Below are 12,646 nucleotides of genomic sequence, written 5' to 3' on the forward strand. Positions count from 1 at the left end.
AAAATTTCCCAAAAAAGCCAAAATTTCCACAATCTATAAATAATTCCCAAATTTGCCACTTTTATCAATTAAAACAATCCCAATTTGACCAGACTCCTTTCCCCAAAAATGGCTAGAAAAATCCCTGAACATGCACTAAAATCATATTTATAATGCTTAATTTTTCCCAATTTCATGTTTTTTTCGCACTATGTTTCCCAATTTCATGGTTTATGGCGCTAATTTTCCCAATTCAAATGGCACAGGCTGTAACAAATAAAAGCAAAAAAAATCACTGATTGGACAGTGATGGTAATAGGAGCTGCATCATTCTTAAAGAAAGCTTATGACATACGTGCTGCAGTCTGTCACGCAGCAATGGTAGCTCTGACCAGACTGCGTAACTGCGATGATATGTGATAATGTCCTAAGATGCATTTTCACACTTCACAGCTCATAAAATGAGCTCAAGAGAGGTAGCTTTATATAGTGTCAAAGTCACTGGAAGAATAATGTTGTTAATGGCTTTTTACAGCTTTAATTGATTTGTGATATGTATACAAATAAGCATCAATATATTAAGGTTAATGTTTAATGAGATTGGCTGGAGGTGACCTTCAGACCTTTGGCAGTCAATTCATTTACACCATTTTCAGGTACACCACATTCATAACAATATTGTTCTTTATTGAATTGCTTTGTGCAGTTTTTCACAGTTGACATGTGAAAGGGCTTTTGTTACAATTCCAAAATAAACTTCTTCTCATGGTATACAATACAATATGTCAAGACTTTCAAAACATGAAGTAATTTGATCCATTGATTAGAAATTGAAACACCTTTTAAACATGTAACTTTAATGGTCTGTGTAATGCAATAGGCGATTTTCAATTACTGTTAGAACATAAACTTGATATCTAGTGATTGTATTCCTAAAGCAGGTAGTAAAATAGGTAATTAATTGCTGAAATAACAGAACAATTGACTGTCAATCAAGTGTGCACAAGTCAATCAAGTGTGCACAAGTCAATCAAGTGTGCACAATACATATACATGACCATTAATGTCAAGAACAATTAATGTCACTTATTGGGTCATGTACATAGAGTTCTGGAATTTAAACGGCCAGGCAAGTTCTAAAATTCCATCTACAGAGAGCTATTCATAACTATGAACCTGAATATTAAATATTTTTGTACAAATGAGCTTGTACTTAACAAAAATATTTCAATGAAATAATTGTAATTTCCTAGATATTTGCATGCGTGAGAACTAGGCGCAGAGTTTAGGGGGCTAAAAAGTGTTTAAGCCATGCTTCATATCTGTGTTTCCAAGAAACAGTCTGTCAATGTGAGATGTTATGCTCCATGCTTTTCAGGAAGTTGTACTGTAGAGGAAGATAAACAGTCATTTGTCACCTGATTGCAACACTAAAACCCACAAACCTCTAGGCTTGACATTACTATAGAAGCAGGATTTTATAGACTCCACTTCACAGGCAGATGCTTTTAAGAAAACAAACTATCTGTATGTTTACATAAATCTATATGCAACCATTAAAAGATATTTCAGAAAAAAAAGTAAGGTTGAGGTTTGTGACAGATTTCTTGCACATCAACTGTTTAATTAAACTAAATTTCGCCCCCTTGGTGCAAAAAGGTACCATGTGACATTGCAATTAGAAGCACGTGGTACCTTTTTGCACCAACGGGGCACAATTACGTTATCGTGCTTTCTTGTCTATAGCAGACTAGCAGTAAAGCTTTGTCATAAAAAGACAATGATTGTCAACTTATACAAAAAATTTGAAATTTAAATTGATCTACTTTCCCTATCTAAAATAATCATTGTTCACGTATCTCTTGTAGTGTTTTTCCCAGGAGGGCAAAGGGGCATGGCGCATTACTTTCAAAAAGGGCATTTTAGCGCGCAGTTTAGGCAAAAAAGGGCAAAAACGTTCCATGTTATTCGCTCCACTAAGCAGTTGTGGAAAAAATAACATATAAACAAGCACATTTAATGGTAATAGATGTATTTAACTTACTATGATTTATATTAATATATTTACCTTGCAATGAACATTTAAGTTCCATGCTGTTTCAATAAACTGTACAGCACGACAAACATAATAAAGCAATATATGCATATGAATCTGATTATACACAGATCCACTAACATATAAATGAAACCATGTTTGTCTTATCCCATTTTCTAACAATAATCTCGACATATGTTTAAAATAACATTGCGAGTAAATTGATCTCTAACAATATGCAAACACTCGTTTCCGTGACATACATCCACCGAGTAGATTACAAATAAATAAATTATGTTGTTGCTATCTAAAACTTTTTTATGCATCGTTGATTATCACAGACATTTCATTTTTTCCTTCTTAATGTATAATCTCCATCGTTAGTTCGATTGTTTACGACGTTATTTGCCATTTTTGCCGAGTCACAATTTAATTCTGTATAGTCCGCCATGTTGATAAAATGTCAAATGATGTAAGCGACAGGTGCGCATAGCAACGTTAAATCGTATACGCGATTAGTATTTTGTTAAATTGGTATACGTCTCGGTAATTATTTCAATAATTAGATCTAATTATCTTAAAGACGAAATCGATAAAGAATAAATTTGTTTGTTAATTTAAAAGTAATTATGCGTAAAAAATATGTTTTGATATAACTGAATAATGCATGCAAAGCACAATTGCCACAAGAATAACATCGAGTTTTTCATCAAATGTCTCCGAATTAATGATTATATCGTGGAGGAGTACACATTGCCGAGCGAAAAGTGCGCTTGGTATAACATAGCCTCCGGCATTATTGATTGATACTGACACGGGGTTATTCACGCATGACTAATTCACAGCTTTGGGGCAGCCAGTAAGACCTAATCGAGCACTGTTATAGATTAAATCTGCTCAATTAAATATAGTCGATTAGACGTTGACGCCTCTCGAGTAAATCAAGCACAGTCGGAGCGTCACAGACAATCAAGGAAGCTGATTTTGCGGACCAAGTTAGATCGTAAGGCAAATTTCGTGGCGAAATTTGCCTTTGAAAAAAAGGGCGCGTGGCGAAATTTGCCTTTAAAAAGGGCAGCGTGGCGATCCGGGAGGGCGGCGTGGCTTTTCGCCACGCTAAAATGGCCTGGGAAAAACACTATCTTGTAGTGTTAGTATTATTTGTAGTGTCAGTATTATGGAGCGCTATTCTGTGATGACTGGGCTAAATGCACGTGCATGTGGGTAAAGTGGCGTCCTAGTGATGACTGGGCTAAATGCATGTGCATGTGGGTAAAGTGGCGTCCTAGACTAGCCTGTGCAGTCTTCAAAGACAAATCAGAGACAACACTCTCCGCTTTTATGGACCTTTTCTTTTAAAGTAAATCTCTTCGAAACGAAATTCCAGTTTATGCAGATAGTGTTGTCCCAGGTAGTGTCGTCCCAAGCTAATCTGGGACAACACATAACACACATTCATTAAGCCCTGTTTTCCCAGAATGAGGCACATGTATTGTGTAGAAGGTTACATAAACCATGCTTGCCTGCTGAAAAACAAGCTTGTTATTGATGGTGGTGATGTGTGCCTGCTATTTGATGAGATATTGATCTGTGAATTCCATGAAAGACTCCGTGGAATGTTGTGAATGTCACACCTGGTTCTTTATAGATCCATTTACAATATGGTTACAGACACTTTTATTAACGCCTGGCATTACTGTTTGCCCAACAATCACAGGTAATTTTACAGATTTGAATACTTTTATCTCATAATGGGTTTTATTGATATTGAAGAGTGTTTGTTCCCCCTTCCATTTTCTTTTCAAGTAATCTAATACTTGAGGCATACAGTTTGCAGACATGTTACTTTTAATTGCATTTCCTAGTCTATTGACTTTTATTATATATTTAAAAATGTCTAATAACAGTAATTAAGTTGCAGGATTTTCTATTGTCTTTAATGGAAACACCATTTTGAATAGGCTTGAAATCACCTCAAGTTATTCTCATTATTAGAACACATACTCTTCATCTTGTTAGTACTCATTGTTTAAAACATTCAAGAATCATTAAAATGCCTTGTGTCATGCAAACATCCTATTCAATATGCAGCCAGTGTAGCTTTAGACAATTTCGGCAATCAGGCGGTGTGGTCAGGAGCTACGCTGTTCACTACAAAGTCACGCAAGGTTTCATGGTCTTATTGGTGAACAGGGTAGCTCTTGACCATACTGCGCAGTCCGATCTGGAGCTACGCTGGCCACATATGGCATAAGACCACTTTATGCATGACGTTGCTTAAGCAAAGTAATAACAGCTGTAATAACGGCTGAGCTGTAGATACAGTGAAAAAAATTGCTGGAAAGGAGTTTTTCATGTCATGTGTACGTGTGTCCCCACAAATATGTAAAGTCACATGTATGACAGTGTGACATTTATAATTGCTTGGGGAAACCATGCATGTGAAATTTAATTGACTTTCAAAGGGGAAGGAAGTTTGGTTATTTAATTGTGTTCAATTATAGACTTTTATAAGGAGACCCTTCAACAATTAAGATACAAGAAAAACAATCAAAACGACTTGAGACTGAGAATGGGAATCATCACTGATATAACTATTAACAACATTGAGCTATTTGCAAACTTTAATATTGTTATAATAAACCTGTTACCTAATTTGTTGGCTCTGTTTGAAAATATAAACACTGTTGCTAAGAGAGAATATTAAAGGTGATGTTTGAATAAAAACGATGTATTTTCTTATTTTGTTTGAGACGTGAATATATCACTCACTACACAGTTTATAGATAAGCATGAGAGATAAGGCATCATGTGATGAAAATTGTTACATCAGCCAGGCAGTTTTGCAGCATTCCTGTTTTGCCCAGAAATGCTGATAAATTCCAGTTATCAAGTCTGATCTGGACAGTATCCCAGGCTGCCCTGGTCTAAATCCTGGCTCCACTGTGTAGCAGCAGGAAGCCTTGTAGATTGAAAAACTGGCAAAGAAACCTGGCGCATAAATTAAATATTTCTTTCAAATAACTTTTAGTTCTGGGAAAACAGGACTTAATGCATGTGCGTGAAGTGTTGTCGCAGATTAGCCTGCACAGTCTGCACAGGCTAATCAAAGATGACACTTTCAGCTTTAATGGTATTTTTAGCTCGACTATTATATATGAAATATATATAGTGGAGCTATCCTACTCACCCCGGCGTTTCTGTTCCAATTCGTTCCGTTAGCGTGCAAATGTTAAAGTTTTCGTACTACCCCATTTTTTTTCATTGTCCCTTGACATTGCTTTCATATTTTGCTTAAGCCTGTGTAGACTGCACTGGTTAATCTAGAATCAGACTGTAAGCATATTGATAAGACCCCATTGTCCCAGAGCAAGGTTCAATAACATCATTTCACTGAACTGGAGCTGACTTCAAAACAGTGTTGGAAGTCATTGAAAGTTTCACTTTTCGTGTATTGGACAAATATAGTATTTTTGGGGGATTGTTTCATTGTTGTTGTATGTTTCGCATCCATTAAGGCTGAAATATGTCTCCAATATGTCTGATTTACGATATTTCAGAAATAGTATACTATTCAAATGTGGTGTCAAAATTGAATTTGTTCTCGCCCGTGCAAATATTTTGTTGTACAAATACATGAAACATATTCAATAAATTTTGCTTAAGTATGAGCAATTGGAATATTAAAGATCAGAGATTGTTTGTGCAATCACTGGGGATAAAAGCCCCCCCCCCTCCCCCCCCCCCCCCTGTCACATATGTCATATTAGAATTTAGCTATCACAAAGGATATCTGCATGAAAGGAAACCAGTTTTATAAAAGACCCCTATTGTATAATAAGTATTTTCTCTCCTGTTCGTACAGCTGAAGCTACAACAAAAGCTACAAAATCTAAACATGTTTATTTTCTCAGTCAATCAGTAATAAGATATATGAGCTGGGTGGGCAAGGTCAGTTGGACTACAAATCAGAGGTTTGAGGGGTGTGATTCCCAGCTTAAGCTACACAACTTATGTGGAGATCAGTCTTGAAACGCTTTTTACCTTTTTACGGCCATTTTCCCCTATCTCTGATTCAAGTGGGGCAGTTGTCGGTTACATTCATTAGTATATGCACTTAGCCCTGGTAAACCAGTTTTCCTAGAAAAAGTCTGTCTTTGTTAACTGCCACTGCCAGGGAGTGACTTTAATACTGTTGAAAACAGACATAAATCCTCCTAAATAATCAATACAAACAAAAGATGATATACCGGTAATGTTTTAAGTTAAAAACTTTTTAGCACAGTATCGAAACTGCAGAATCAAATCAATTACTGACAAATTTGTACTGGAGTCCATTGGTTGTACAGTCACATTTATAAAAAAAAATATATATAATTATTAGTCCCCTACCGGTTTCACCGGAGGGGACTTATGGTTTGCGCTCTGTGTGTCTGTCAGTCTGTCACACTTTTCTGGATCCTGCGATAACTTTAAAAGTTCTTAATATTTTTTCATGAAACTTGAAACATGGATAGATGACAATAAGGACATTATGCATGTCATTTCATTTTTTCCTGTGTCAAAAATTCTGGTTGCTATGGCAACAACAAAAAATAAAAAAATCTGACAATGGTGGATCCGGTAGGGGACTTATATTGCTTGGCAATAGTCTTGTTTAAACTCTTATATGCATAAAAAGTAAATTTGTGTTCATATTTTCTAGCTTGCCCTTTTGGGAATCGTCTGCGGAGGGGTAAGTGAATGAAGGGCATGATTCTCAGAGCTTCCATCTGCATTGTGAATATATTTGGCCTTGCATTAGGAACACTGGGCTTAATTCGTGTGTGTTAAGTTTCATCACAGGTTTGCTTGTGCAGAGACTTCCTATAAAAGCCATTATTGTTGTCCTTGATAAGCCAGGCAAATCTGGAATGTCACATGCACATGAATTAAATCCCCTTTTCCCACATCGAGGATTGTATTTTTGTTGCCGTCATTGTCACTATTGAGTGTGCCCAGATTCTGCCTTGCATTCTTTTCTTATGCATGTTGTGTATTCATATATGGAATACTTTTTTTCTCCAATTTCATACACATATGTATGTATCTGATGTTGTTGTTGCTATTATGTGTTGTTTTATTGCCTATAAAACATGTCAGGAGGCAAAGAAGCAAAAACTATTGACGGGCTTGTTGCAGATTGGTGGTAATTTATACTTGTTTAACATGCTTAACTTCACACATAGTAATTATAAGCCTCTTGTACATATTTGCATGTTCAGAGAATGCTTAAGGGAGCCAGGGCCATCTGGAATGTATGATTGCTTAACCAGATGATTTACATCATTGTACATCTCTCAAACATGCAATTGTCTAATTGAATACCCAGCCTTTTATCTAGATGTTAATTGATACTAGATAGTTTCTAATTTGCATCCAGCCCTTGCTTGAAGCTTGTCTTACAGTTCTTTTTTAGAAAGTGTTGCCCACTTTAGTGTGTTCACATGTTGTATTCATCTGATCATGGTTCACTTATTTACCAATTGAAACATACACATACAATCAAGTGGAAACCTCTGTGTATACAGTATAAGTACAATCTTGTGAGAAATGATAAATGTGTGTGAGGGCATCGTGCAAAAATGGGCCTTAGGAAATAACTCTGCATTTTAGCTCCTTATATGCCTATCCATATAACATGATCAGGAATCGTAATGCTGATTAACCCATTTATGCCTAGCGTCGAGAAAAAAGGCTTTGGAAAACAGCGTAGACCCAGATGAGACGCCGCATGATGCGGCGTCTCATCAGGGTCTGCACTGTTTACTTTAAGGAATTTCTGTAAGAAATATTCTAAATATAGAAATAAATATACTAGACATCCCTAATTTTGGAAATATATTGAACCAATTTAGAAGGATGGGAGAGTCCACTAGGCATAAATGGGTCAAGACCACACAACTTTGTGTGGCTATAGCAGACGGAGTTATTGAGGCTACGCTGACCTTATTATGTTATTAGACCCATTTTCTCTCAACCTAGCTGGTATTGTTTTACATATCTCGAAACTAATAAATTATGCAGGAATCCAAACATGTCTCTTAGGAAATCCCAATTGGAAACATGTACATTTCCTTGTCTTACTGTGTTAACACGATATTTATTGTAGACTGATGAGTTGCATTACGTCCTTTTTAATCAGGTTTTAATTATTTTAATTGCTTTTTATGATGTTTGTTAAGTTATTCAGTTTAGGTTTCAGTACATTTATAGGAAAAATATTTGCCAAGGCTCAGTTTGTTTAGGTTAAATCTCGATTAAAATTAAAGCAAATTAAATATGCATTCAATGATATTGATTTATGTGACAAGTCATTTCAACTAAATGTATAGACATGCATAATTCTGAAATGCTGTATGTCAGTAAATGTTCTTTAAAACATTCTGCCAATGTCAAAGCGTGCAAGAAAATTTGAAGGCTGTGTATGAGTAATTTGTAAAACATGGTTTTGTTTTATGAGTCATTGTTTAAAAATAATAATGAGGCATCATTCACATGTACATGTAAAGGGAAGTAAATCTTCCTGGTTCATTTAATTTTGCAGAAGTGAAGCAACTCCTACATGAATTCATTACTGCATGCTACAAATGAGCTTTGCTCTGTTAAAAGGGGGTTTAATGTATGCACTTTAAGCATCAACACAGATTAGCCTGTGCAGTCAGCACAGTCTAATCAGGTATGACACTTTCCTCTATTATTGCATTTATTGTTTAATGTAGGTCTCTTCTTAGTGAGACTCCAATTTAGGCGGAAAGTGTCGTCCCAGCATGATTAGCCTGTACAGACTGCACAGGCTAATCTGGGACGATACTTTACACACCTGTATTTAACCTCATTTAACCTCATTTCATCACTGCATGGTACATGTGCTGTGTTCTGCATCCAAAGCGTGCAGCTTGCATGACAATGGTGTTGTTGAAGACATGCAATGACATGCAATGAAAGAATGACACAAAGTGCATGTTTTCTTTCACAGTAATTTCTGATTTTTTCTTGACTTCCCTTCTTGAAAGTTATTACAAAGTAATCTATAGCTTCTTTTGATATTTTTGCATATATTGTACCATATTTCAAAATAGATAAACTCAACTATTTGTGAAATCTTTAATCTTGTGTACTTCAAACAAAAAAACGACAATTATTTCTGCAACATTAGCATATAGTTTGTTTGTGTTGGACTCCTTCATTCCATAATTAATTATTAAAGCCATACATCTGTTAATTTTACATTGTTTAAATTAGCCTTGTTTCGGGAAAACTGGGCTTAATGCATAATCTGCAGAGGCTAATAAGGGACGATACTTGTGCTTTAACCCATTTATGCCCAGTTGACTCTCCCATCCTTCTAAATTGGATCAATGTATTTCCAAAATTAGGGGTATATTTATTTCTATATTTAGAATATTCCATAAAGAAATTCATTTCAGCAAACAGCGCAGACCCAGATGAGACGCCGCATTATGCGGCGTCTCATCTGGGTCTACGCTGTTTGCAATGTCCTTTTTTCAGGACGCTAGGCATGAATGGGTTAATGTATTTTTTGTTTAAAGGAAGTCTCTCCTTAGCAAGAATCCAGTTTAGGCAGTGTTGTCCCTGATTAGCCTGTGTAGTCCGAGACAACTCTATATGCACATGCATTAAACGAAGTTTACCCAGAGCAAGGCTTGTATGTAATGATATAAACATGTATTATAAAAAATGAATATATGATTTGATTTATATTTGTTTGTCAACACCGGACTACGGGAAAGATTTAGGGTCACAAAACAATAGGGTGTTTATAATTAGCGGATGGGTGGTATTTTTATATATTTTCCAAGAATTTTTTAAACAAAAATCAATTAAATGATTAAATTGTTCTCTAAAATTCTTGTACATTGGTTTTAAGACACTGTCTGTCACATATCTTTATCAAGTTGTATTAATAATTAATGGAAAATCGTTCTGTTTAAAATGTATTTATGTGGTTTCTTTCACAATCAAACTATCTTTTAAAGCTTGAAATATCTTTACAAAATGTTAGATCACTTTATTGCAATTTAAAAAAAATAAGGCGTTAGCTAATCATGTTCAAATAAACTTTTAAAAGAGTATTTAATAAATATGGGCTTGTTGTTTAATCATGTACCATTGGAATTTGTTCTTGATCTTTCCATACCTCACACATTATTACATAACCTTGAAGCTGGACATGTTTTTATATTTAATAATTTATCTCTGCTTATTGACAGATAAGAGCCAAACTGTTGTAGCTGCCTTCAATTTCTACAACAATAACAGTAGTTCTGAGCTCAACCATTCCTTAACTCAGTGCTGGAACCAAATTTTGAAGGCCTTTGCAAACAGTTTGGATCCAGATGAGACGCCACAGAACATGGCGTCTCATCAAGATCCAAACTGTTTGCTATTCTGATAGTATTCTTTGAAAAAATAAAGAAAATGCTAATTTTAGAAATTCTGGAGATGACGTTTTAGCAGACGACAAATTTCCCAGCATGCAAAGATTTAAAGGGTATCACATGGTATCTTGCAACGCTATAACTACACATGTCACTGATACCCCTGTTTTTACAGGTGAGCGTGTCATCCGGTACAACTCAGAGGACCTGTCTGTTGACATCCTTGTGAACCCCCAGGCAAAGACCGTTGCCTTGGCTACACAGACCCTTCTGGCCACGCCCAGCAAGCACAAGCACATCATATATGCTGGACTCTCCTATGCGGTAAATAGACATTAACAGTTGAGCCTCAATCTGGGAACTTGCGGCTTGAGGCATGTGTGTCAAGTGTTGTCCCAGATTAGCCGTAAAGAGTTTTACGTTGAGAGATACAACCTTCAAATGAGAAGTACAATAAAAGTGTAAAGTGATGTCCCTTATTAGCTTGTACAGACTGCACAGGCTTATCTGTGACAACACTTTACACACATGCATAAAGCCTGGTTTCCCCAAAACAAGACTCATTATTTTTGTCAGTCCTTCTGAATTAAAATTTTGATTCTTTTCTATATGGCAGCCAGGGAGCAGTGTATTCTAGGCAGGCAAAGTTAGATAACTCTGGCGTGCATTTTGACAGAATTATGTGCCCTTTTTGTACTTAAAAAATTGCAAATTTTGGTTAAGTTTTGCGTTTAGTTCCACTTTTCTCAGTAAGTATCAATGCTATTGCATTCAAACTTGGTACACTTACTTACTATCATGAGGGGACTGGGCAGGCAAAGTTAGATAACTCTGGCATGCATTTTGACAGAATTATGTGCCCTTTTTATACTTAGAAAATTGACAATTTTGGTTAAGTTTTGTGTTTAGGTCCATTTTATTCCTTAAGCATCAAAGCTATTGCTTTCATACTTGCAACACTTACTAACTATCATAAGGGGACTGTGCAGGCAAAGTAATGTAACTCTGACTGGCATTTTGACAGAATTATGTGCCCTTTTTATACTTAGAAAATTGAAAATTTGATTAAGTTTTGTGTTTAGGTCCACTTTATTCCTACAGTATCAAAGCTATTGCTTTCATACTTGCAAGATTTATGAACTATCATAAGGGGACGGTGCAGGCAAAGTTATGTAACTCTGACTGGCATTTGGACGGAATTATGGGCCCTTTATACTTAGAAAATTGAAAATTTGGTTAAGATTTATGTTTTGGTCACTTTACCCCTAAAGTATCATAGATATTGCTTTCATACGCAAACTATCATAAGGGTACAGTAAAAGGACAAGTTGCATAACTCTGGTTGTCATTGTTACGGAATTAGACTTAGTCATTTTGTGTTTCGATCCACTCGAAGTATCAAGGCTATTGCTTTCAAACTTCAAATACTTACATGCTATCATGAGGTTACTGTACCTGGCAACTTGAATTTTACTTTGACCTTTGAATGGACTCTCAAGGTCTTGCTAAAATTGCCATAACTTCTTTATTTATGATTAGATTTGATTGATACTTTGATGAAACTACTTTACCTGACATACCACAATAGACCATAAATATCATCTCACAAATGAGAAGTACTTTTTTGGAAGATAATGTGCTTTGTGATTGAAAATGAGAGTCCCTTCACCTTTAAAAAGAAAATAGATGAGCGGTCTGCACCCGCAAGGCGGTGCTCTTGTTTTCTAATATGGCTATAGTGAAACCTTGTTACACTCTAAAAATGAAACTTTCTCGTGTTTGAAAATTCTTCCGGTTTGTTGTAAAACATGGCCACCGGGGGGGGGGGGGGGGGTCAACAAGGTCAATAAGTCGAAAAAATATAAACAAATAATACTTAAGAAGTCACTCTGTTGGTTCAATCTTCATGAATCAGCTCGCACTTCTTCAGAATAGTCTAGTTCATTTGGGTATCAGGTAGCACCTTAGAGCCAATGGCCTTCTTGTTTAGGGAGTTATTTCCCATCGAATAATAACACAAAAAAACTACATGTACAAAGTGCATCATTACGGTGCATCCCTCATTTTCACTCATATTCTTGTTACTGGGGGACAAAATGTGTTAGATCTAGTGGTTAAAATGCTGCTGCTGTGATTTGACCCTTTTAATATGCGGCTCATTTGTTCCTGCACTCTTATGGAAAAGTAAGGC

The 12,646-nt window shown here is 35.9% G+C and overlaps 1 protein-coding gene across 2 annotated transcripts in view; it reads left to right on the forward strand.

Annotated features, from left to right (window-relative positions):
- Positions 1-12,646, forward strand: part of LOC127876605 (microtubule-associated protein 1A-like) — a 56,877-nt gene that overhangs the window by 35,494 nt on the left and 8,737 nt on the right. Inside the window, exons 3-4 of one of the 2 annotated variants that reach the window (XM_052421935.1) lie at positions 6,720-6,749; positions 10,631-10,779. In XM_052421935.1, the coding sequence (XP_052277895.1) occupies positions 6,720-6,749; positions 10,631-10,779 (179 nt within the window). The remainder of the gene's footprint in view (positions 1-6,719; positions 6,750-10,630; positions 10,780-12,646) is intronic. The other variant, XM_052421936.1, reaches the window with a different exon arrangement.

Source organism: Dreissena polymorpha, chromosome 4 (genome assembly GCF_020536995.1).
Source record: "Dreissena polymorpha isolate Duluth1 chromosome 4, UMN_Dpol_1.0, whole genome shotgun sequence".
NCBI lineage: Eukaryota > Metazoa > Mollusca > Bivalvia > Myida > Dreissenidae > Dreissena > Dreissena polymorpha.